The sequence below is a fragment of the Columba livia genome, chromosome 21, assembly GCF_036013475.1.
Source record: "Columba livia isolate bColLiv1 breed racing homer chromosome 21, bColLiv1.pat.W.v2, whole genome shotgun sequence".
Classification (NCBI taxonomy): domain Eukaryota; kingdom Metazoa; phylum Chordata; class Aves; order Columbiformes; family Columbidae; genus Columba; species Columba livia.
This window is the reverse complement of record NC_088622.1, coordinates 2,363,979-2,389,299: the sequence shown is the minus strand read 5'-3', so window position 1 is coordinate 2,389,299 and position 25,321 is coordinate 2,363,979. Positions and strand designations below refer to the sequence as shown.

Below are 25,321 nucleotides of genomic sequence, written 5' to 3'. Positions count from 1 at the left end.
CTCAACAGAGTTAATTCACTTATTTCAGTTTGAAATTGAAAATCTAAAAGGTGTGGGAAGTTGATTTTTTTTTTTTCCCAGCAAGTGAGAGGTCTTTTTTTGGCACTGCTGGGAAAAGAAATGCTGGCGGGGGGAAAGAAAGGGAGAAAGGCCCCAGAAATCTGAGCTGAAATGATTTTATTTTCCCCCGTTCCAAAAGCCAAAGGTGCAGATTCAAAATGAGGTGAGGTGGAGACCTCTGGAGACTGCAAAGTCCTGATTAGTTCTGGTGGGGAGGGATGGGGGCTCCCTGGTACACAGCAGCCCCCATGCCATGGTACAGATGCCACCTTTCTGCAGGGTGACACAGACACGAGCCTCCCCTTCCTCTCCTCCAGGTTTAACACCGGCTCTGGCACAGGCATCATCACCAGCAAGGTCCGCGTTGAGCCTGGCAGGTGGCACCAGTTGGTGGTGAACCGCAACCGGCGCAGCGGCGTGCTGTCCGTGGACGGGGAGCCCCATGTCAGCGGGGAGAGCCCCACCGGCACCGACGGGCTCAACCTCGACACCGACCTCTTCATCGGGGGAGTGCCGGAGGATCAGATGGCGGCGTGAGTGCTGGGGCGCGGTCCTGGTGCTGGGAGAGTTCGGGGAAGGGAAGGGGCTGGAGCACAAGTGTGATGGGAGCGGCTGAGGGAGCTGGGGGATTCAGCTGGAGAACAGGAGCTGAGGGGAGACCTTCTGATCTCTGAACTGCCTGAAAGGATCTTGGAGCCAGGGGGGTCAGGCTCTGCTTCCAAGGAACAAATGATAAGACAAAAGGAGATGGCCTCAAGTTGCGCCAGGGGAGTTTGAGGTTGGATTTAGGAAAAATTTCTTCCCCAAAGGGCTGTGGGGCATTGGAGCAGGCTGCCCAGGGCAGTGCTGGAGTCACCATCCCTGGAGCGGTTGAACAGATGCAGAGCTGAGGTTCTCAGGGACATGGAGCAGTGCCAGGGTTGGATTATAGTTGAACTCGATGATCCTGAGGGGCTTTTCCAACCAAAATGATTCTGTGATTCTGTGATCTGCTGCAGGCAGAGCATCCATAGTGGCTGCATCCCTGCTCCAGGTGGTGTCTGGGTGAATGTTGTGGAGCGGGGAGGCTCTTAGCACCCTGTTCATGAGCACAGCCTGACCCAGATGCTCCGAGACCCTCTGTGTTTTTGTCCTCGGGGACAAAACCCCCACCCACCTTGTCCTCTGTCCCCACAGGGTGGCAGATCGGACCACAGTTACGACGGGTCTGAAGGGCTGCATCCGCCTCCTGGATGTCAACAACCAGATGTACGACCTGCGGGAGAAAGGCAGCGACGTGCTGTATGGCAGCGGGGTGGGCGAGTGCGGCAACGACCCCTGTCACCCCAACCCCTGTCACCATGGGGGCATCTGCCACGTCAAGGAGGCAGAGATGTTCCACTGCGAGTGTCTCCACACCTACACCGGTACGGGGAGGGGGCTGCAGAACATTGCTGGGGGGCCTGATCCCCCTGAGGGGTCCCAGAGCCTCTGGGGCTGATATGATGAGCTGCAGTGGGGAGGGACGTGGGCTGGAGGAAGAATCCTGGGCTCAGTTTTGGGCCCCTCACAAGAAAGACTTTGAGGTGCTGGAGCAAGTTCAGAGAAGGGCAACGGAGCTGGTGAAGGGTCTCCATCCCTGGAGGGGTTTAACAGCCAGAGAGATGAGGTTCTTGGGGACACGGGTTGGTGCCAGGGTTGGGTTAATGGATGGACTCGATGATTTTGAGGATCTCTTCCTCAAATAAAATGATTCCGTGATTATTCTATATGCAGAAAAGGGCCAGGATCTGTTCGTTCTCATGCACAAAATAAATTTCCCCTTGCATTTTAGGTTGCCTAGACTGGCCAGGGCATCATCTGCCATTTGCGGGTTCCACTGCGGGGTGGCTTCTTGGGAACCCAACCTGAGACAGGAGCCAAAGGCTGGCAGGGCATCAGGGGACACCAGAGACACTCCGGCTGAGTTGTGCCCAGTGGTTGTTGGTTTGAGCCGCTGACCTGACAAGGTGCTTTTTCTGCTGCAGGCCCCACGTGTGCTGACGAGAGGAACCCCTGCGACCCATCTCCCTGCCACGTCTCTGCCACCTGCCTGGTGCTGCCGGAGGGGGGGGCCCTGTGCGCCTGTCCCATGGGCCGGGAAGGGGACTTCTGCGAGCGAGGTGGGACGGGAGCGGAGCTGGGGAGGGGGTGAAACTGCGGATGCTGATTTCTCCCAGCCGGGGGGTCCAGGAGGCTTCGCCTGCTGTGGCTCCGGCTGTTGTGTCTCCTCTTCCTCACCGTTCCCTTGTTTATACCCAGTGACCGAGCAGGACCACACCGTGCCCTTCCTCCCCGAGTTCAATGGCTTCTCCTACCTGGAGCTGAATGGGCTGCAGAGCTTTGTTCCTGACCTGCAGTAAGTTCCAGGGATCAGGAGAGTGGTGGGTGAATGCATCACCTGCATCATCTGATTTGGGGAGACCTTATCGCTGTCTACAACTGCCTGAAAGGAGGTTGTAGCATGGAGGGTGTCGGTCTCTTCTCCCAAGTAGCAAGTGATAGGACGAGAGGAAGTGGCCTCAAGTTGCCCCAGGGGAGATTTAGATTGGATATTAGGAAAAAATTCTTCCCGGAAAAGGTTGTCATGCATTGGAACAGGTTGCCCAGGGAAGCGGTGGAGTCACCATCCCTGGAGAGGTTTAAAAAGTGTTTAGATGAGGTTCTTAGGGACACGGGTTAGTGCTAGAGTTGGGTTATGGTTGGACTTGATGATCCTGAGGGTCTCTTCCAAATGAAATGATTCTATGATTCTATTCTATTCTATGATTCTACCTCGTGTTCTAAGCCTCACCTGTCACATGCTGGCTGACCTTAGAGATTGTCCCTTTCGTCTGCTGGAGGTTTTGTCCAGCATCACCATGCCCCAACAACAGCAAGCACCACAAAGTGGTATCCTGACCGCGGCAGGTGTATCTCTTACCTGGCAAAGGTGTCCCACAGGGGTGGCATCTCCCTGCCATAGCACATCCCATGCTGGCAGAGGTCTTCCCAGGGCTTGGGACACAGAGGAAGAGAGTACGTGGGCAGCTGGATTGGAGGGTATCCATAATCCTTCTCTCCTCAGGGACAAAATGTCCATAGAAGTCGTGTTTCTGGCCAAGAATCCCAGCGGCATGATCTTCTACAACGGCCAGAAGACAGATGGCAAAGGGGACTTTGTCTCTCTGGCTTTACATGATGGTTACCTGGAGTACAGATATGACCTGGGCAAAGGGGCAGCTGTGCTCAGGTAGGATGGGGACCTGCTCCTCAGGGTGGTGGTGACAGCAGGGGCAGGAGAGGGACAGTGGTGGCTGTCAGTGTCCAGCGCTAGCTTTGAGTTCCCATCACCAGAAAACCATAAGGAATACGGAAAAATTTCTCCCTGGAGGGGGCTGTTGGGCATTGGAACAGGATGCCCAGGGCGGTGGTGGAGTCACCATCCCTGGAGGGGTTGAACAGACACAGAGATGAGGTTCTCAGGGACGTGGGTTAGTGCCAGGGTTGGGTTAATGGTTGGGATCGATGATCTTGAGGGGCTTTTCCAGCCAAAATGATGCTATGATTGGGGACAGGCTTCCTAGTGGCCTCAGCTGTTTGCAGAGATGGCTCTTGGTCAGTTGTGGGATGGGGAAGAGCTGGGTCTGCCTTGGCTTGTGCCCCTTCCCCAGGCTAATTCTGGGATGTCAGTGAATCCGTGAGCTGGGGAAGCCCCAGCTACTCAAGCCACGGTGGCCTGGGCAGCCCACGTTGCGCAGGGGAGGTCTCCAGCGCTGCATTTGCAGGTGTTGAGAGCAGATCTCTCACCCACGTGTCTTCTCCTCCCTTCTCACCACCAGGAGCAAAGAGCCGGTTCCCCTCAACACCTGGATAAGCGTCTTGTTGGAGAGGAACGGGCGCAAAGGCGTCATGAGGATCAACAATGGCGAGAGGGTGATGGGAGAGTCGCCGGTAAGTCGATGGACCAGAGAGAGCTCTTGGGGCTTCCAGCCCTGAGCTTCTGAGAAGTTCTCAGACTCTTGGGCTTTTAACCCCTATGGTGCATGACTTAGGGTGCAGGAGGAACGGGCAAGATCTTGCCAGCCCCTCGTAGCTGCTCTGCTGGTGCTGTAGGACACATCTTCCAGCTCTTCCTGCCTTCTCATCCCCCAGCACCGCTCACAGAGCTGCAGCCCCTTCGCCAGCGACACGCATCCCTGATTCCTGGGGCCTTGGTCTTGGGGATGCATTTGTTCGAGCCCCCCTTGCACACATGCACACACACACACACACACCTTTGTGCAGCTTTTCAAGCCTCCCTGTACTGGGACCAGTACACAGGCACCCTTGCAGCCAAGGGAAGCCCTTCCTTGCATCCACCCCTCAAGCAGGGAAGCTGAAAATGCAGGAAAAGCCCCAATTGCTGCTGAGCTTATCCTTAAGATCCACCTGGAAGCACAGCATCGAGATTACACAGCAATCCTGCAAAAGAAGGGATTTCTTCCTCCCCTCACTCTCGTCTTTTCCAGCTTCTCTCCAGTCAAAGGTCACCCCAGGGTGGCAGCGTCCCCTCCTGTCACCTCCTGCAGCCCCTTTCCCTGCCCTGGCCACCCCGGGTGCTGGTTGCAACCATGGTCTTGCAGCCCTGTGTGTTACAACATTACCCACTGATCTCCCTTTTCTCTTTCTCTCTCTCTCTTTTTCTCTCTCCCTTTGATTTTCATTTGTATTTTTACCCTTCCCTGCTGTCTGGATCCCAGAAATCCCGTAAGGTAAAGATAAGTACAACCCACTGCACCTCCATCTCATCTGCCATTGGCACATTGTTCTTTTTTTTCATTTTCCATCCAGATCTCAGTGTTTCACCCACTCCCCTTCCCGTCTGACCAAGCAGCTTTAGGATCTCTGTAGATTAGAGACACTCGTTTCCTCTCCCATCATTCATTTCCAACCGGTTGTTACATTTCGTTGCGGAAGCATTTCGATTAATCCGGTCATGTTCCTTGTGTTAACTCCACAAAGCATTAGCTAGTGGTCCATATAACCACATCCTCGCCTCACCACTGTGCCTTGGGGTTCCCCCCGGACACTCAGGAGGGGGCATCACCCCGGTTCTGTGCCCAGAGAACCCTGTGCCTGAAGAATCACCTTGGGAGACTAAAACAATATTTGTTCACTTAGTTTTCGGGGCTACATGAAGCCCCACAGAGCTGGGCCAAGTGCTCAGCTTGCAGTTTAGGGATAGCCAGACAAATTCTCCATCTTACAATCTCCCCTCTCCTCCCCAGGTGCCTCACACCTTCCTGAACTTGAAGGAGCCATTTTACGTGGGAGGAGCCCCTGATTTCAGCAAGCTGGCTCGAGCAGCTGCCATCTCCACCAGCTTCGATGGAGCTGTGCAGAGGGTAAGGTCCTGGGGCAGGTGGTTCTTTGGGAGATGGTTCATCTGCACCAACGTTGCACTGGGAGATGGTTCATCTGCACCAACGTTGCACTGGGAGGTGGTTCATCTGCACCAACACTGCACTGGGAGATGGTTCATCTGCACCAACGTTGCACTGGGAGATGGTTCATCTCCACCAGCATCACTGGAGGAGAGCAAGGATGAGCCTGGGAGGGGGTTGTCCCAGCAGCTGGGGGCCACAACCAGCTGAAAAGTGGCAGTGGTGGGAGGTGGAGTTGCATCACAGGAACACATGGGGCTTGGGGCTGGATTTCCACCTCCCCTGCCCCCCCGAGGGTGCTCTGTCCCCCCACAGAGAGCTGGGACGGTGACTCCTCTGCATCCTCTTGCTTCCACCTGGCAGATCTCGGTCAAGGGGGTGCCGGTGCTGAAGGAGCAGAACATCCGCAGTGCCATCGAGATCTCCACCTTCCGAGGCCACCCCTGCACCCAGAAGCCCAACCCTTGCCAGAACGGAGGCACCTGCAGCCCCCGGCTCGAGAGCTACGAGTGTTCCTGCCAGAGGGGCTTCTCCGGGGCGCACTGCGAGAAAGGTGAGGCTGCGTGGGCAGGACACAGACCCTCACCCACCAGCCAGTGGCAATTAAATGGCTTGGATGATGCTGCTGGTGACAGCATCTTGTCCTCGTTGTGGCTGCTGGGAGGGATGCAGGAGAAAGAAGCTGTGGCATTTGCAGGCTGTTGTGCAGCTGTGAATCAGAGAATGCTCTTACGAATGCTTCGTGTAAAGTGGGGGTTCCTAGTCTCCATGGATGGGCAGGTCATGTTATGTTGCCTGACAGCTCTCCTTTTTTCCACCTGCAGTGATCATTGAGAAGGCTGCCGGTGATGCAGAGGCCATTGCGTTTGATGGCAGGACGTACATGGAGTACCACAATGCCGTGACAAAGAGGTAACGTGGCTGCTGAGCTGAACCGAGGTCAAAACAAGGAGTCAGGGCTGTTAGCAGGAGCAAGAGCTGGGGCTGAAGGAGTCCAAGTGCAGGTCTCAAAGAGGGTCAGGGCAAACTGTGCTCATGAGCACTTGCTTCCAGCCCTTACCTCTAAAATTACCTATTAAGAGAGGGTTTTCCCCACAACATCAGTGCCTGGCCAACTTCAGGGCTGGATACTCTTCATTCTGCAGCATGTGGGCCACTTTTGGGGTTAGCACGGTCTGGTTTGGAGTGGGATGGAGTTGGCCAAGTGCTCCCCATGGAGATGGTTCATGTGGCCTTGCTTCTGGATGGTGCTTTTCTATACCTGTGTGCTCAGGAACAGGTTGTGGGCTGGGGAAGAGGTTGCTCTGCCTGTGGTTTAATCCACACCTGTCTGCCAGCTGCATTGTCCCTGGGGCTGTTTGTGCAGCAAGGGGCAGGGTATTGGATTTAGGCTCCATCCATCTGCTTTGTACACTCTTGGATTCCCCGCTAACACCTTGTCTGGGGAGAGCGTCTGTGTCAAGCTGTTGTTCGTCGGTCTCTGTCTGTCTGTCTCTTCTCAATGTCCTTGTTTCTTTGTTTTCAAGCCACCTCACCAATGAGATCCCTGCGTAAGTACAGTTCTCCCTCTGCAGATCCTCCCTGCAGCCATCTGTCCCCCACCACGTCTCCCATTGCCACCCTGACCACCAGCCCACCCCAGGGCATGTGTTTGAGGAGGAACAGGGGCACTTTCCCCAGGGTCTGCCATGGGCAGGGTGATGGAGACACAGGAACTGACCCAGCTCTGGCAGCTGTACAGGGGCCCAAATCATAGAATCAAAGAATCATAGAATAGTTTGGGTTGAAGGGACCTTCCCAGCTCCCCCAGTGCCACCCCTGCCATGAGCAGGGACATCTTCACCAGCTCAGGTTGCTCAGAGCCCCATCCGGCCTGGCCTGGGATGTCTCCAGGGATGGGGCATCCACCACCTCTCCTCTTGGGCTTCTTCCCTTTGGCAGGATTTACAGCGTTTCTGTTTTGCTGAGTGGCAGGAGCGGAGGAGAAGCGCTGCTTCGTGCAGCTCTATTCCCCACTGCGCGGGGGAGAGTTTGGGTGATACCTACCTGTCACATCCCCATTTCACCTCATGTTCTGCAAGCCAGAGGCTGGGGGGCCTGAGTTGCGTGCATGTGTGCATGTCAACACCTGGGGAGCCACAGAGCCCCTTAGCTGCACGTTCACAACACTTTGGGTTGGCTCTGGGTTGCTCTGGTGTTTTGGAAAGGGTTTTTTAGGAGCCAAACATCCTCCTAGGCTGCACAGTGTCCTCCAGCAGTGGGAGACTTGTAGCTGCCATGGAGCAGCATCCCCAGCTGTCCCTCTGCACAGACACGAGCCATGTCCCTGCAATGAGCCCGTACTTTCATGTCCTGTCTCTCCTAGCGCTCTGCGAAGGGAAGGTCACCATTCCTAGCCTATTTTGGCTCTGCATGCCCCATCCTGCAAGGGAGCTCAGCACTTCTCCCCAGCTCCCTCCGCTGGGGTTTGGCAGCAGCACCCACCAGCCCTGCCAGGGCCGAGGGACCCACTGGACTGCCCATAAAAAGTAGCTTTTTCTGCCTCCAGCCAGACACCGGGGTGTGCCTTGGGCAGGACTAACGTTCTGCTTGTTCTGGGCTCTGCTGGCTGTGACATGCCCGTACATTTTATTCGACCGTATGTTTTTATATATACATCTAGTTCAAGCGGATTGTAATGCCAGGCCCGTAGCGCGTCAGGCTCGCAGGCAGCGCCAGCAGCACAGCTGAACTCCTGGGTTTCCCCTTCTCCATGCGCACCCCAAGGCTGACTCAGAGCCTTTACGTGTCCGTTCAGGTATCTGCCGAGATGGAGCCCATTCTGCAGCATCCCAAAGAACCAGCCTGAGACCTGCCTGCAGGTCTGCTGGGAAAGGAACACTGATAGTCATAGAATCACAGAATAGATTGAGTTGAAAGGACCTTCCAAACTCATCCAGTTTCCCCCCTGCCATGAGCAGGGACATCTTCACCAGCTCAGGTTGCTCAGAGCCCCGTCCAGCCTGGCCTGGGATGTCTCCAGGGATGGTTCATCTACCACCTCTCTGGCCAACCTGGGCCAGGCTCTCACCACCCTCAGCATCCAAAATTTCTTCCTCGCGTCTGGATGCAGGAGAGCATTGCAGAGCCCCTGCGTTCCCTGTATTCCCTCCAGTGTTAGAGTGCTCACCCTGGCTAAGCAAAAGCTTGCAAACTTGTCTTGCTGGCTTGAAAAACCCAGTCCCGAGGACAGTGGCTGAGGTTTCCTGCTCGTGCCAGGTGGTTTTCTCAGCTTGGGGTGCTGAGCGGGGCGGGGGGGAGGAAGGGTCTCCTCTGCTCTCCTGCGCTTATCGCATGCTCCCCTTTCTTCCCGCATCTAAGTCCCGACGCGCTGGACTATCCCGCGGAGCCCAGGTGAGTCTGTGCCGGGCTTTCGGCTCTTGTGTCTTGTGCTCTGCTGTTGCTGCCTCGGCTCGTCTCTGTCTCTGTGTGTGTTCTGTGTGTGTCCGTATCTGCGGCTTTTTATTTATAAGGGATACAGCTCTGCAGATGGTGAAGGTAAAGATGGAGGAAGACCGGTCCCTCACTCCTGGAGGACCCAGACAGGGTTACCTTGGCAGAACAGCCCTTGTCCAGCCCTTTGGATGCAGTGTCCCTTGGGAGTAAAAAGCTGTCTGTGTTGTCTGGTCTATATGTGTCAGCAGCATGTCCCGGAGCATCCCAAGAGAGTGGTGGCAATGTCACCTGTTGCCAAAGATGTTTGCATCTTCCAAAAGGGACTGAGCAAAGATGGGGCTCGAAATGTGGGGGAAATCCTGTACTTATTTCAACCCTCCCTTGGCTTTCTGCCTCTCTGGACAGTCTCCATCCCCTTCAAGATACGGGGTCCTCATCACCTCACAGTCCCCAGCCTTGGGTTCCTGTTGGATTTTGCTCAAGCAGAGGCAGTGTCAGAGCAAATGCCTGCGGGGCTGGTGGCTGTGTGGTGATGGCACGTGGGCAGTGGGGGTCCCCAGGTGTCCCAGCCCTGGTGGCACCTCAGACACCTGCCAGCAGGGCAGTGAGATGGGGTTGACCCAGCTGAGCTGCTGCTGAACAACTCCTGACCTGGCCAACAAAACCCTCTTTGTTCTGGCCTCTCCCAAACCGAAGGCAGTTCTGTGGGGACAAGCCTTCTGCTGGCCAGATCGGGGCCAGCCGCCTCGCGTTCCCCAGCCCACGTACCAGGTCTCTTCCTTCAGCACCTGCTATGAGGAGGCAAAACCATGGCTTGTGTCACATCTGGCCCAGGTTGTTGTGTCTGAACGTTGTGCTCCATGGAGGGCAGAAGCAAGGGATGGTAGCCCCAGGCATTGGAGGTTCAAGCTGGGTGTTGGGGAAAACATGTCCTCCCCAGGAGAACCGTGCAGCCCCTGCTCGGGTCAGCAGGAGGATGGACAAGCTCCAGTCCTGGTGTTGCCCAGCTCAGCTGGGCAGAGCCACATCTGCCCCCATCTAGCGATGGAGCCGGGTTAGAGACCTCCAGAGGGACGTTTCTTTGGTTCTGTGCCCTGGTTCAGAGCTTTCCATCTGCTCCCTCCGCCATGCACCAGGCTTTCTGAGCACACCTGGGGTATTGCAAAGGCAGCAGGTAGGGACTGGGACCCTATGCATAGATGCCAGGGGTTGGCTGAAGGTGTTATCCTCAGCAGGTGAGCTAGTTGGCTGGGGATGGAGGAGCCGACTGGCTGCCTGTTGCTTTTCTAGCCATGTTTTTAACTTTTCTCTGTCTTCTCCCCAACTCCCATCTCCATGCGCAGCGAGAAGGCTTTGCAGTCAAACCACTTCGAACTCAGCATCAAAACAGAAGCCACCCAGGGGCTGATTCTGTGGAGCGGGAAGGGGCTGGAGCGATCGGACTACATCGCCCTGGCCATAGTGGACGGCTTCGTCCAAATGATCTACGACCTGGGCTCCAAACCAGTCGTCCTGCGATCCACTGTCCCCATCAACACCAACCAGTGGATTCACATCAAAGCGTACAGGTGTGAAGGGGAGCAGAACCGTGGCGGGTTGCTCTGGGATGGCCAAAATGTGAGCTGAAGAGCCTGAGTCACGGCCGTCCCCAAGGGTCCTCAAGGGTCACTTGGATAAGAATAGAGGAGAGGCATGTGGGCAGTGCCGCGTCGGAGGGGTGCGTGTTGTGACACTCCGGGAAATGTCAAAGGGGCACGCTCGAGGAGGTATGAGAGCTTCGTGCCTTTTATTTTAGCTAGCTGAGGGTTTGACATTCTGTCCCTGTTGAGCCTGAGATGTCCCTTTTTTATTTTTATTGATGGTGGGAGTGGCGAGCGGGTTGCATGGCCAGCGTGCCGGGGATCGCTGCCCTGGGGCTGGAGGAAGGATGGGTGATGGGGCTGGGGATGTGGGGGGATGCTGGACCCCACCTGCGTGGTGTTTCCTGGGGGGTGATGCACCAAGGACCACTCTGGTCCCCACTTCTCTTCCAGTGCTTAAAAAGGGCTGATAAGAAAGATGGGGACAGACTTATTAGCAGGGCCCATTGGCATAGGACAAGGGGTGATGGTTTTAAACTAAAGGAGGGAGCTTCAGGCTGGACATGATGAAGAAATTGTTGCCCCTGAGGGTGGTGAGAGCCTGGCCCAGGTTGGCCAGAGAGGTGGTGGATGAACCATCCCTGGAGACATCCCAGGCCAGGCTGGACGGGGCTCTGAGCAACCTGAGCTGGTGAAGATGTCCCTGCTCATGGCAGGGGTGGCACTGGGGGAGCTGGGAAGGTCCCTTCAGCCCAAACCACTCCATGATTCTCCCCAGGTGGAGAAGGGCTGATGGTGCCCAGTGTCTGGATGTAGCATAAAGCAGAGGGCAGCTCTGGGATGTTCCTCTAAGGTTGCTCATCATCTGTTTCTTCTCCCCTCCCTTGGGTGCAGGGTGCAGAGAGAAGGTTCCCTTCAAGTTGGCAACGAAGCCCCCATCGCTGGCTCTTCCCCGCTCGGAGCAACACAGCTGGACACAGACGGGGCCCTGTGGCTGGGTGAGTGGGGCTGGGGGACAGAACCTGCCCTGTGCCCCTTGCCGAGGGCTCAGAGCTGCAGATAGGACGCTGACGCTCCCTCACGTGTTTCAACGGGACATCTTTGTAATCAGCCCTGCAGAATTTCAGGGGCCTTATTGTGCCCTAGTTGACATCGCAGTAACCGAAACAAAATTCAGTTTAAATTTGGGCATAGTCTCCGTGGGAGTGAAGTTGGTATTTTAGAATTCTAGTTACCGTTCTAAGTGTCTGCAGGTCAACTTGCGTGTATTGGTTAGACTTGGTGCTTTTCTGATTTAAACAAAAATAAATACAGGCCAGAAAGAGGCTTTTCCCCACTGTTGAGGAGGAATTCCCAGCGGTATTTGCACAGACCGTCTGCGCTTTCTCTTGCAGGGGGGATGGAGAAGCTGAGCGTGGCTCACAAGCTGCCCAAAGCCTACAGCACTGGCTTCATCGGCTGCATACGGGACGTGATTGTCGACCGCCAAGAACTGCACCTGGTGGAGGACGCTTTAAACAACCCCACGATATTACACTGCTCAGCCAAATAGACCCCCAGAGACCCTTCCTTCTCCCTCCCTCCCTCCCACCTATTGCTGTAATTATTTTCTATTTTTGTAAACTTATTGCTTTTTATATTTTGGGGGGAGGGGGGAAAGGGAGGGGAGGAAACACCTTTTCTTTTGGGTTATTTGTTTGGTTGCAGTCTATCCAGGTCAGTCAGACTCTAATCAAACAGCAGTGACAAAGAACAAACCTTGAACCAAGTCTCCAAGAAGTGACAGAAGAACTTCCCCATCACACCCGCGTTGTAAATCTTATTCATACTTGAAGCTTCTTTTTTTTGGGGGGTTATTTTTCCCGCTCCTTACTTGTGTTCTTGGGTTGTTGTTCACACCTGTGGGGGAAAAGGATGCTGGTGCTGGCGAGATGTGTGGCCTTCATGGATCCACCACCTTCCCATCTCATTCCCGGCTCCAAAGCCGCCTCTGCCGTGGTGGCCGAGCAGGGACGTGACCACCAGCAGCAGGAATTGTCACCCTGCTTGGGCACTGCCAAGCCTTGTCCTGGCCCTGTCTTCACCCCATCTCCCTCCTCCCCTCCTTCCTCTCACTATAATTTATGTGTGTAAGAATCTCAAGTGCTTTCCTCCTTTATGCTCTGTTAAAATCAGGGATGCCATGCACTGGAAGAGAGACCAAGGTCTGCTCTGAGCAGGCAGAAAAGCATTGCTCTTTGGTTGTCTTATGACTGTTTGCTGGACTGAGAGGTTCCAGGGGTGCCAATCTGGATTTCCCGGTTGGCTCTCCTCCTCCTCCTCCTCCTCTTGGACGTGTGCAGAAGCAGCTGTGAAATCTCATTTCCATGCTTTGTGTTTATCCAGACGTGTCCTACCCACCTGCTTGTGCCCTGGCTGCTCTTCCCAAGAGCTCCTGTGTCCCCAGAACTTGCAGCACGTCTCCAAGAGCTGGAAATGTTCTCCCTCTGCGAGGGCACAGGGATTAGGTCCCATGTCCTTCCATGACCCATGTCCGTTTTGCGGCCTCTGGGCATGACTTGCCCCCTGTCTCCCATGAGGACACTTGGGACCCAGCACGTGAATCTCTACAGCTGGTGTTAGAGCCTCTCCCATGATGAATAATGGGAATGTTACCTTTGACTTCACATTTTTGCGATGCCTGGTGCAATGCAGGGTCTTCCACACCGCGATCAAAGCTCCTCTGATGTTTCCAACCCAGCAGCAACAGATGAAATGGGAATGGGGTGAGAGTCAGCGTTTGGGAGGAGGGTTGTTTTTTAAGTATTTTCTTCCTCCGTGCAAATCTTGAAAGCAAATACTGTGGTGCCAGTTACAAAGCCAGTATGTGCGCTTCTAAATGAATGTATGTGTGTTTGCGAGTGCCTGTCAACCCACACACTTGTGGGGTGCAAACACTGAAAATCCTATAAGCAGAACAAAGGGATTGCAGCTGTGATAGAAATGACCCCCCTCCCTTCAGCTTCCTTCTCCATGGGAAGAATTTACTGATGCTGTGCAGCATCTCTGTCCCTTTCCACCCCTGTGATGTGTCCCTGTCCCACCTGCGATGGCAGCTGGCACTGTGTGAAACCCGCTTTATGGAGCGTACAGAATTAACCTGAAGGATCCCACCAGCTATCAGGTGTTCATTAATATCCCGAGTGCCAGCATTTTGCAGTTTTGCCGTAATTTTCTAGCACGCTTTGTAGCGCATCTTCACGGAGTAGCGCGCCCTTTAAAAATGTTCCTTCTCGGCGCTAAATTTTGAGCCGCAAGAAGTCAAATTGCCTTTCTCAGGGTGAGCTCTGAACACGGATGTAACAAACGTGGTGTAAAACCACTCGGGTTTCTTTTTTTTATATTAAATTAAAGGAAATCTCTCCCCACTCCCTCTATGCCTAATCTATGGACATTCCGCCAATGGTTATGTATTTCTGGCCCCTGTGGGTTGGAGCCTCTGAGGTGCATGTGTGGCAAATACCACATTTTAAGTGACAACTGTATATAAATTGTGGTCCTGGTGGGGAGTGCTGTGACTGTGCTGTGAAAGGGATGGACGCTGCTGGATATTTGATTTGTGGGTTGGGAGGAAAGCGCGAGACCCACGATCGGTGCTTTGGGAACATGAATTGTAGCTGGCTGTGCCAGGTCTGAAGGGAAAGGGGCAAGCGTAGAGGAAGCTGCTAATTTTCTAAAATGCCACTGAAATGAAGCCAGGGTCACTGCAAAAAACAACCAACCACCTAAAAAAACCTCTGTCTGCTTTTGCTGGGGCTTGGAAATGCCTTAAAACAGGACCTTGCGTCCTCGTCATCAAGCATCCTGAACCAAGGTCAGATTCAGCAGTGCTCCCTAGGGGCTGTGCACTTAACTTCGGCTTTATTTTTAATAGCATTTATAACATGTGTATACAAAAAGAAAATACATTGAATTTGGGTTTTTTCCCTGTTATTTTTTTTTTTTTTTTTTAAAAAGATGTCCATGTGGCTTCATTTATAGGGTAAATTAATGACCGTTGTGAACTGCTGTATGAATTCTGAAGGGCAATGCACAGTAGAGGAGCAGCATGATATAACCATTACTAACTTGTGTCTTTCGTCAATCACCATGAAATAAAGTTTGAAAACTATTGAATATGTTTTTAAGGGGCCTGTTGGTTTTTTTGATTCTCTCTGTGCCGCTCACTTGCTCGCGGGTGTTTGTGTCCCAGGCAGGTGCTGTGTGAAGTCAAACGAGTATCTCCATCTCCCCTAGAACCAGAGCAGCTTATGCAAATCCCTGCTGCGTTCTCTAAATGCAGCTCCTTTACAAATGCCAACCCCATGTTTGCAGGTGGAACACTCCTGTGTCTTGTCTTCCCCTCCTTTGTGGCCAATTGCGCTCTGAATAATTTCATATATTCAAATATCCACCAGCTTACCCTTCTTTGCTTTTATCACCTCTACTATTTTGCAAAAGAGGGTTTTTATTCCATCGACATCATGACATGTCAGCAAAACCAAAGTGATGCTTCTATGCCATCCATGTCACCGATGGCAGCAGTTTGCCTCGGGTTTTACCCTTTGTGAGCTGAGGAGCCATGGAAAATCAGCCACAAGCGCTTGAGCAGGATGTGGTTTGAGATGTATCAGTGTCTGTGTTCCTGTGCTAAACGAGTCTTCCTAATGGGGCATTTCCACCTGGCCAGAGCCCCAGCTCGCTGAGCTCTGCCGCTTCATCTTTCTGCGAGAAAAGAAGGTGGGAGGTGGAGAATTCTGTTCAATCGAGAGCTCGTGTTCATCCAAGCACTGTGAAGTGAGAGAAGAACGTGGGTTTCCTGCCATTTGGCAGGCGGCTAATTTAGCAAACCGAGTCATTTTGCTCTCTGGCGATGATGCACATCTGATGGCTCGTCTGTAGGAACCGGCTTTTCAATGGACAACGAGACGCCGGAGACTCACGATGGGGAACAATGAGGCCAGTGTTTGAGCAGCCACAGGGGTTGCACAACTCGCGACCGGGGCCGCGTTTTGCTCAAGATCGGCCTCATGGTGCAGCGTCTGCTTGACAATGACCTTATTGTGCCACGACAGGCACGGACTTGCAAAGTCGGTACCTCTTGCACAGGCGTTTTGCCAGCTTTGCTGCAAAGCAGGAGGAGAAAAAGCTCTTGGTGCCTGGGCCAGAAGGAAAAGCTGAGCTCTGGCAGCTGGATGGGTTGTGGGTTTTTTTTTACTACAGGCTGGAAAAACCCATGATGAGGGGGAAGAGGAAGGAAAGATGGACAGGAGCCGCACTGGGGGCACGCTTGGGCAGGCAGCAAGCGTGACTCAGAGGAATGGCCTGGCCACGCTTTCTGGCAGCCCTTGCTCCGAGCCGAGCCTGCTCATCGCTCACACACCACGTGCACATCAGCCTGCGCACCCGGGGAGCAAAGGCGAGCGGGCGATATCGTCAAAAAGGAGAAGGCAGTTGCATCCAGACAGTCTCAGCCAGCCCAGGCACACGCTCTGTTAATTGCAAGATGAATCTTATGCCTCCCCAGGAGCCTTCTCACTGTTCTTTCCCCCTAGAAATGCTCTGCAATGGACAGGAGATTCCAACACAACAAGATCTTGCAGGACCGTTTTCACCAGTGTCCCAGTTGCATAGTCTAGAAACCAATACATCTGTTCCAGGAGCTTCCTTTCCATCTGTATTTAACCAAGTAGCTGAACAGCAACCCCTCCCTGACCATGTGCATGAGAAAGGGTCTTGTTCCCTTGTTCCCCTCACACAGAAGTCACAGTTTGCTCTCTCACAATGAAGTCTCAGTGCTCCTAAAGGAGGTCCCAGTAACAAGGAGCCTCGATGGCAGGGGAAACAAGGCAGGAGAGGACAGGGGTCATTGTTACCAGGGTTGCTATTTGGCCTCTGCGGTCCCCGTTGCCCCGTGAGCAATGCGGTGGCACGCAGGACAGCTCTGCAACCCGCCAGCCCTCCTCGCTGAGAAATGAGCTGGCTCCTGCTGCCAGCTCGCTGGGTATTCCCCGAATAGACATGGAATTCGCTGAGTCTTATTATAGTTATAAAACTGCTATTTTTGCCGCTACGGGTAGACTGAGGGGGGGGCTTGCTGGCTGTATCCCGGCTTTTTCTCTCTCTTGGACAGCTGGCTTTGTTTTCTCACCCAGCATTCATGAAAGGTGCCAGATTCAGAGCATTTCTTTAGGTTAATTTCTGTCTTTTAAGTGAAGCAACATATATTTGACCTGGGTTTGTTAAAGGCCTCAGAATTTACACTTCAGATGGCAAAACGTGCTCTATTTGTATAAAGCACGTTGGGTGCCTATGGTGTGAAGGGGCTGGTGCACAAGTGTGATGGGAGCGGCTGAGGGACCTGGGGGGTTCAGCTGGAGAACAGGAGCTGAGGGGAGACCTTCTGATCTCTGAACTGCCTAAAGGAGCTTGGAGCCAGGGGGGTCGGGCTCTGCTCCCCAGGAACAAGCACCAGGAGCAGAGGAAATGGCCTCAGGTTGCACCAGGGGAGGTTGAGGTTGGAAATTTGGGATAATTTATTCACAAAAGGGCTGTGGGGCATTGGAACAGGCTGCCCAGGGTAGTGGCGGAGTCACCATCACTGGAGGGTTGGACAGACGGAGATGAGGTTCTCAGGGCCACGGGGTAGTGCCAGGGGTGGCTTAATAGTTGGACTCGGTGATCTTGAGGGTCTTTTCCAACCAAAACGACTATGTGATTCTAAACCTCCTCATGCTGCAAGACTCGGGTGCTGCGCAGCTGCCTAGAGGGGAGCGTGGATGCTCCACGCGTGGAGTACACGCTTCCCAGCCTGGGGGTGCAGGAGAAGGGGAATTGTCCCATGTTCCTTGCTCGGATCCCACCGCTGTGCCCGTGCCTTTGAACGGCCGGATCGGGGCTCAGGGCGGGGCCGGGCCGGGGGCGGTGGGACACGAGTGGGCGGGGCGGAGGGCGGGGATTCCCTCGCGTCACAGGGAGGGGTTTCCCCGGCGGCCCCGGGCCCAGCGGCCCCGCCGGTGCGGGCAGTCGGAGCGGGGCCGGGGCCGCTGCGCGGAGCTTCCGCGGAGCCATGACCTCCCGCAGGTAAGAGCCGGACCCGACCCGACCCGACCCGCCGGATCCGACCCGACCCACCGGACGCCGCTTGCTCCGGTACCGGCTCCGACCTCCCCCCCATTCCCCGCGGCTCCGGGGCCGGGCTGGAGGCGTGGGGAGGAGCGGGAGGTTCGGTGGTGGCTGTGCTGAAGTCGCAGCCCTTGTCCCACACACCCTGTCCCCGGGGCTCTTTGGGGTCGTCCCCTTTGCGGGAGAACGCTGCAGCCTTAAAGCATCTTGTCTCACTGGGTTCGGTAACTTGTTATCTACACTAGAGATGCTGAAGAGGGGGATGCCAAAACGGGACCGAGCTTTAAAACTTGCTTGCAATATCTTTGTGGGCTGTAAGCTGAAAAAAAACAGATACTTAAGTGCATCTGGTGTGTTGGTGGTGCCTCCCCCGGCTTGTTCCAAAGCTCTTCAGTCTCTTTCTCAGACTGTGTGACTTAGGGACATGGTGCCTTCGTGGTTCTTCCTTCTCTGCTGTGGCCTCAGGAGGGGTAAATGTCCACCCAGGCCACGCTCTCGTTCACGTTTAGCAGCCGGGTCGGATGCCCAGCTCACCGTGCAGAGGGGTTTCTTAGTAGCTGGTTTGGGGGTTCATGGTTCTCGCCTGTTCTTTCACAGGGACAGCCTTAAGGTGACCTGAAAAAGCGTTTGTTGCTGTTAGAAGTCAAGTGTGTTTTGAAAAAGCCTCGAGGAGGGTGGTGACCAGGGAACAGCCGTACAGCTGACGGTCACTTCAAGCTGAGAAATGGGATCGGTTACAGGACAGGGAGCGCTTGCGGGGTGTTGATACGGGACCGAACACAGGCAGGTCATGAGTGGGGTTTCCACAGCCACCTCCTGAACATGTACTAACTCCACATGGTCCTCCGTGCCTTCCTGCAATGTCAAGATGCAGAGGCTTGGTTGGTTTATGGTGGTTTGGGTCTCCTTTTGTCATCCGCTGTTTGTCTCTTCTGTTGAAGCGCTGAGCTGCGTTTTGTGAGTGTCTGGTTCAAAGCGTGCGGAAGTTTAGGAAGAGGCTGTGTTCATCTTTGCAGTTATAAACTATGCTTGCTGATGGAGTACAAAGCAGAGAAGCTGGGACTTGGGGCCTCTGGATTTCATTCTCAGCTCTGGTAGTGCCCTCTGTGCCCACAGGCAAGTCAATATTTGTCTACACTGCCTATATCTTGCTCGCTCCACCCTGTCGGGCAGTTCCCGAGGGCAGCAGACGGCTATAGACAGCAACATGGTCGTAACGCTGCTCCCAGCGTAGCCCATGCAGGAGTCCTGAGAAGGCCAGTTGTGCTGCTGCTGCAAAGGGCTCAGACCCGTGAGGATCAGCTTTTGTGCTGGGGGTTGATTGCTCCCGGCATCAGTTGTCCCCATCCTTGCATCCTGCCAGCATCATACCTGCATCCTTTCTGCAGGTAACTTGGGCTTGTGTGGGAACCCTTGGAATTAAGGGCACTTTGGCATTAAAAGGCTTTCGTGCTGATTTACAAAGGCTGTGTGTGGAGCTGCTGAAAGCCAGCATGCAGTTGTTTTGTTGTGCTCAAACAGAGTCCTGCAAAGCAGGGGGATCTGTGGGGAAGTGATTTCTCAGTAGCTCAGTCCCAAACGAGACACTGGTTCGTCTCTTTGAAGAGGGCAGCGCCACTGTGAAATAAAACTGCAGCACTGTCCCATGGCTGCAAGGGAGGATGCGCTGATGGATGCAATCAGGGATCTCTGGGACCGAAGGATGCTGCATCCCTTTCTTCCCTGGCTTGGCGGCAAGTTGATAGTGATACAGATGTCTGAATTGGGGGAATGGCTTCAGGAGCAGGCGCAGTGAAACGCTGACATATCTAATCACCCAAAGGTTATTTTTTGCCGTCACTCCTCCTCCTGGGCTGTGACACTGCCAGCGCGAGAGCTGTTTGGATAAGCACGTGTCTCTTAACAACCGATGCTCTCACGGGAAGCGCAGGCTTATCTGAGCGCTGTGACCAGTAAAACCAATGCTGAGCGCTGGGCACGGCTTAATGCCGCTCCTCCTTGCATGCGAGTGTCTGGGGACAGACTGGGAGGAGATGGGGTGAGGAACAGCTTTACCCTAGGACACCTAGGATACCCATATGTGCTAATTCTTTTCAAGCAAGGCATGTGGAAGGCAAAATAAACCTCTTTCTGGGTGTTTGATGTGTTTGGTAAGCTCTCCTCGTGGCGGGGAGAGGTATTGAGGACTGGGGGATGCTGGTCGTCAGGGACAGTGAAGCCCTGGTGTAGAAGTTATACAAGTTTGTCGCCATCAGCCTAAACCACAAAGCTGTTGCAAACACTGAGCTCCAAGCTGCTGCCAGGGCATTATTGCATTATTTCTTAGAAACAAGTTGTTGAAAGAATGAGCGTTTCTTTCCCTCTCCCAGCTTTACTGGCATGTGACCTCTCAACTGCGGGAAGGGTTTGGAGGTCAGGGATGTACCGACCACAGCAAGGACAGAGAAATCGTGGGGTTTTTGGTACAGCGAGAAGTTGGGTATCTAAGAGTAACTGCAGCCTCCTTTGCTTTGATGCTTATGTCTGCTTGGGTGCAATGATGCTGTTGGGGGGGATTGGTACCCTGGTGAAACACTTAATTTCTGTACCAGCTTTGACACAGCTGCTGAGCGATGTCCCACAGCCAGCGCTGAGAACATGTGCTCGACAACTTATTCCCTGCGTTCAAACAAACCTTCTAAAAATCTAGTTTACTGCTTAGCTGAATTACTCTGTCCACACTGATTTTATGGCACGTTGTGGGTGGTTCCCTTTGAAATCCCAGATCGCTTGTAATTACGAGCGTTAGCAGGGCTGCTGCAGGCAGCGGGTGGGATGCAGCGGCTGCTCCAGTGTGGCTGATATATTGGGATTGCCCAGAGCCCTGGGTGTGATTTCTCCAAGATGTTTTACCATGCTTGTGCAGGCCACATTGCTGCTCATCTGAGCCATCAAATGCACCCGGCTCTATCCTGAAACCTTGCTCTCCAGCCTTGAGCATCTGCTGCTGCAGTGGCAGGAAAGATAATACCAGTCCCAGGGGCAGCCTGTGGTCCCAGCTTCCCCACTCCCTTTCCCAGCGAGAAAACACGCGCTTCCTGCGCCGGATCCAAAAGCAAACACGGACCTTAAGTGTTTGCAATAGCTGCTTATTCTGGCAACTTGGGTGGTGGTGGGGATGTGGTAATTTCTGGTCCAGGAAGCAAAAGCAGGTCAGTGTTTTGGCATCTTGGATATTCCTCAAGGCCACATCGTGGGCAGAGCTTGGGGCAGCGGTGGCTGGAACAAGGATGATTGTGGATGTTGTTGTTGCTCAAGGCCACGGCTGCTCTGTCCCTGTAAACTCAGAAATGTCCTCTGGCCATTTTTGGCGAGCTGTTCATCTCTTCAGGTAGCACTTCAGACATGACTTTGGGCACAGGCTCTGATGGGAGAATCAGAGCTCAAAGGCTTATATGCAAACCTGTATATACACGTGCTGCCTTGACAGGATGGGAGGTGAGAGATGGGAAATGCTCTGTTAGTGAAAGGAGCAGACATGCTTTTTCACCAGGCTTTACTATGATAAATGAGGGTGATAATATGGGCAGCAACTTAAATTACACTTCAATTACAAGCCCCCAGCATACTGTTTATATCCAAAGAGGGCAAGTTCCTTGCTGCAGGTCACGAAATGCATAAATATACTGCTCTCTCTCCTATTCCAGTGAGGTAATAATAATGGTTAATAGCCTTGTTCAATAGCTTTGCCTAGGCGAGGCTTCTGGACCAGGCCATCCAGCATCCCACGGTTTCCCCCAAGGCAGCGTGAGCCGCTTTCATTACAATCCCAAGACAAATGAAGCGCTCTCAGCCCTGGAACACATTTCTCGGCTGCAGCTGTATCTCTTTTGCGGGCTGCCAAGGAGAATTCCTCGCCGTCTGCAGCGGCAGGGTAAGGCAGAGCACACCGAAGGCGAAGCCAGTCGTCCAGCTCCTACTGCCAAAGCTGTATCGAGGGCGAGTTCTCCCTGCGGCCAGGTGGTACTGCAGCTCCTTTTGGTGCTGCTTCCAGCAGGGTTTAAATTAATTGGTTTTCTAGGAGATGGTTCTTCTCAGGAACCTGAGAGTCATGGAATAGTTTGGGTTGAAGGGACCTTCCCAGCTCCCCCAGTGCCACCCCTGCCATGAGCAGGGACATCTTCACCAGCTCAGGTTGCTCAGAGCCCGGTCCAGCCTGGCCTGGGATGTCTCCAGGGATGGAGCATCCACCACCCTGCCCTGAGGGATGAATGGAGCTAATACCTATTTCCAAGCTAAAAAGGAACTCATGCCCTCTGAGGAGGTGCTGGCAGGGGGGGAGAAATGCTCCTAAGGCTGCTGTACAAATGGGTTTATTCTGTTGCTTTTTCACTGCCTGCACCCCAAGCAGTGGCTTGGGCAGGGCTGCACTTGCTGCCCTACGAGGGACAGAAAGTGGCCTCTGCAGCCCAATTGCATGTTCCAGGAAACGTGCGTAGGATGGGGCTTAATCAGATTATGGGGCTGGTCTGTTTGCAGGCTTCCTGCGCGAGTCTGAGGGGAAGAAGGAAATTCTTCGCATTAAAGCAGGCTGGAAATCAGGAACTGTGTGCTTCCTGTATATACTGCTTTTTTTTTTTTTCCCCTGCAAATAGCTTCTGCTGCCGCCTGTATCAGTGTTGCTCTCCAAAGACCTCTGCCTGCTTGCAGGGGGTGTAGTTGGAAGAGATGTCCACTTCGACATCTCCTCGCGGGCTCACGGAGCTGCTGCTCTCCTGCCGCAGGTGCTGGGGCTGTCACGGGTGTCCTGGGCAGGTCCCACGCGGAAGGGTTGTCACTGTAATCCAGCTGCAGTCAAAGCATCTGTCAGGTGGGCTGGGAGTGCGGGACTGGGGATATTGGGCTTTCTGGCTTCGGAAGGACCGGGGGGCTCTGTCCTACAGCTCCCCTTGGAGAAACTGAGGCAGGACCTGCTCACAGTGTGAGTAAGCAATTAGCAATATCGCCATCTCTGCGAGATGGTACCTCCAGGGTAACTAGACAGGGTTTGCTGTGACTCGACGTCCCCCTCCACAGCCCGTGACCAAGGGGGCTGGACAGTTGAACAGCCTTGGAAATTGGGATAACTGTGAATACTCACCGTGGGCAGATGAGACCCCATCCCTCAGGACACGTTGTTTGGCCTTGGCGATTTCGAGAGGGTGGGAAGGTGACAAAGGTTTAATCCCAAACCAACAAAAAAATCCCCCTTCACACCCTTGAGCAGCATCCCCACCATTAAGGTGGTTGCCAGGGCTATATTTGTCCTTGGCGTGTGTTTTTGGGGGTGTTTTGTTTATTTGTTTGTTCCTCCCTTCCTCGCACCCTCCTAAAATATTTCCATCAGTCTCCCCTCTAAAAGGTGTAACAAGCCCTGCCACTGATTAAATTCTAAATATAGCCATGGTATTTTTTTTTCTCTCCAATTCTTCATGATGTATCTAGGTAAAAAATAGCCTTGGCGACTCTTCAAAGGGGACATAGGCCTGCCGTGGGCTATATTTTCATCTTGTCACCCTGCCCGGGTCTGAAATAAACCTCCCCATTTTTAATTAGCTCGTCCGGTTATATAATCCCGAAAGCCGAGGATTTCTGGGCTCAGCAAGAACGCACGTGATGCCGCGGCGGATCGTGGCAGGCGAAGGTGGCGTGGCAGGGTAGGGGGGACACAGCAGGAATGTCCTCTGCTCCTGCCAGCCCTGCTGCCAAGTGGGAGGGAAAGCCAAGATGCTGGAGCATAAGGCCACCTGTCTGGTCCCTCTCGTATAAGGTTCTGCTCTTGCCTTGCTTCCTTGTTGCTCTGATTATGAATTTATTTCATTGTGGTACTTGGAGCTGCTGGATGAGGGAGCGTCTGGTTAACTGTGGGATCTCCTGGGCTCTTTGACTGTGTTGAGTTGGGGGCTTGGAAGGGACCCCTGGTGGTCAATCCACTCCAACCCCTGGTGGTCAATCCACTCCAACCCCTGGTGGTCATCCACTCCAACCACTGTAGATCCCCTAGCCCAACCACTGGTGATCCTCCAGTCCAACTACTGTAGATCCCCCAGTCCAACCCAGCTGCTAACGCAGGCTTACCAGAGCAGATCACACAGGGTCGCATCCAGGTGGGTTTGAATATCTCCAGAGGAGGAGACTCCACACCGCCCTGGGTAGCCTGGGCCAGGGCTCTGCCACCCTCGAAGTCAAGAAGTTTCTCCTTGTGTTTAGACGGAAGGTCCTCTACAAGCCATGCAAGGGAGCAGCACGTTTGCTCTACGCAGCTTTCAAAACTTTCTAACCAGCAGATGGAGCAAAGGGCCATAAACCAAGCATGGAGGACACTTTGGCCAGGGGCTGCCATGGGTCACAGAGGTGCAACCACTGGACCTGCACCTTGTCCAGCTTTCCATTCACCCAGCACCTTGGAGGTTATTTAATTAAATCTCTATTAATTAGAGATTTTTCTCCAGTGCTGAGTAGACAGGAAGACTTTTGACATCAGTGATGCAGAAGAAAGCAGAGATGGCTTCCTGTTCAGCGTTCTCCTCCCAGCCCTGGGATTGATATTATTGATATTTTATGTGGTCTCTTCCCACATGCTTTGGACAGGTTGGCTCATCCAGGCCCAGAGGAATAAAGTGCAACATGGAAGCATTTTACTCCCATGTTAGTTTGCTCCAAGGCTTGTGGGCAGTATATCTAAATACGTATAGGATTTATGTTCTGCGGGAAGGGAAGACACAGCTCCACAGAGCCAGCACAGTGTAACCTACTTTTTTTCCCCCCTTTTTGCTGTATCATTGCAGCTGTTATCTCTGGCATCTCTGATGTCTGGCCATTGGCAGGCAGTGCCGTTTGCCTGCACGAGCGAGGAAAAGCATCCGAACCTTAAGTAGCAAACTGGGGGATGTTTTAAAGCGCAGGTTTGCACATTGGCAGTAAAGGAAAGTCCAGGTCCAGTTGTGAAATTGCTGATGTCCGTGATTGTCAGACGGCGGTTCGGCTCTTCCTTGGCAGAACGTGGCTTGTCGCTCAGTGTCGCTTTCAGCCTTGGAACGATGACACAGAGGGAGGATGTGGTTTCGTTCTGTGGATAGTTTGTTGAGTGTATTGGGCAGAGTTTGCCTGTTGGCTGTTAGGGTAATCTCAGTACAAAATCCATCTTGAGCTCTCTTAGCCCTAGAATACAAGCACAAGTGCCAGTTCCAAGCAATGCCCTTCCCAGACACAGGAAATAATACTTTTGAGGCTTCATTGCTGTGTAGAGTCCTTTTTTCCTGCTAGTGCAACACTGGTTTCTATGCAGAAATATCCCAGAAAAAGAGGCTGCTGAGCCTTCCTGCACCTGTAAGTTCTGTGCAGGGTTGGCCACGAGCCATGGTTTAGGATTGCTTCTCCAAGACTTGCAATATTACTAAAAGCAACACTGCCGGGCTTGGGGAATGACCCAGAGAAATGATGAAAGGATGAAAAAGCAGTGCCAGGAGCCCCGAGCCAGCTCAGCCCGGTGCAGAACGGCCGCGCTAAACCCTCTCTGGTGCTTTAAGGCTTTTGATATTCCTGACTCTGACATCTCTGTGGTGTGTGATGCCCGTGTTCACTCCAAATCGGAGCAAGAGTTGGTTGTTTCTGAGCACTGGAATCTCACCAAACCCCCTGAAAACCATGGCAGGAGCGTTG

The 25,321-nt window shown here is 53.6% G+C and overlaps 2 protein-coding genes across 9 annotated transcripts in view; both read left to right on the top strand.

The window, feature by feature from the left end:
* The window catches only part of AGRN (agrin), a 94,943-nt gene extending 80,290 nt beyond the window's left edge, over window positions 1–14,653 (top strand). For 3 of the 7 annotated variants that reach the window (XM_065037935.1, XM_065037937.1, XM_065037939.1), the window contains 13 exons: window positions 378–593; window positions 1,237–1,466; window positions 2,067–2,201; window positions 2,341–2,437; window positions 3,146–3,310; window positions 3,900–4,011; window positions 4,800–4,811; window positions 5,328–5,444; window positions 5,847–6,036; window positions 6,308–6,395; window positions 10,262–10,486; window positions 11,393–11,496; window positions 11,893–14,653. In XM_065037935.1, coding sequence (XP_064894007.1) covers window positions 378–593; window positions 1,237–1,466; window positions 2,067–2,201; window positions 2,341–2,437; window positions 3,146–3,310; window positions 3,900–4,011; window positions 4,800–4,811; window positions 5,328–5,444; window positions 5,847–6,036; window positions 6,308–6,395; window positions 10,262–10,486; window positions 11,393–11,496; window positions 11,893–12,050 — 1,849 coding nt within the window. In that variant the 3' untranslated portion in view covers window positions 12,051–14,653. Of the gene's footprint in view, window positions 1–377; window positions 594–1,236; window positions 1,467–2,066; window positions 2,202–2,340; window positions 2,438–3,145; window positions 3,311–3,899; window positions 4,012–4,799; window positions 4,812–5,327; window positions 5,445–5,846; window positions 6,037–6,307; window positions 6,396–7,009; window positions 7,034–8,843; window positions 10,487–11,392; window positions 11,497–11,892 lie in introns of those variants that run through there. The other 4 variants (XM_065037936.1, XM_065037941.1, XM_065037940.1 and 1 more) reach the window with 3 other exon arrangements.
* Window positions 14,654–17,467: 2,814 nt separating this feature from the next.
* Window positions 17,468–25,321, top strand: part of LOC102097440 (tyrosine-protein phosphatase non-receptor type 11) — a 35,381-nt gene continuing 27,527 nt past the window's right edge. For both annotated transcript variants that reach the window (XM_065037928.1, XM_065037927.1), the window contains exon 1: window positions 17,468–17,599. In XM_065037928.1, the coding sequence (XP_064894000.1) occupies window positions 17,586–17,599 (14 nt within the window). In that variant the 5' untranslated portion in view covers window positions 17,468–17,585. The remainder of the gene's footprint in view (window positions 17,600–25,321) is intronic.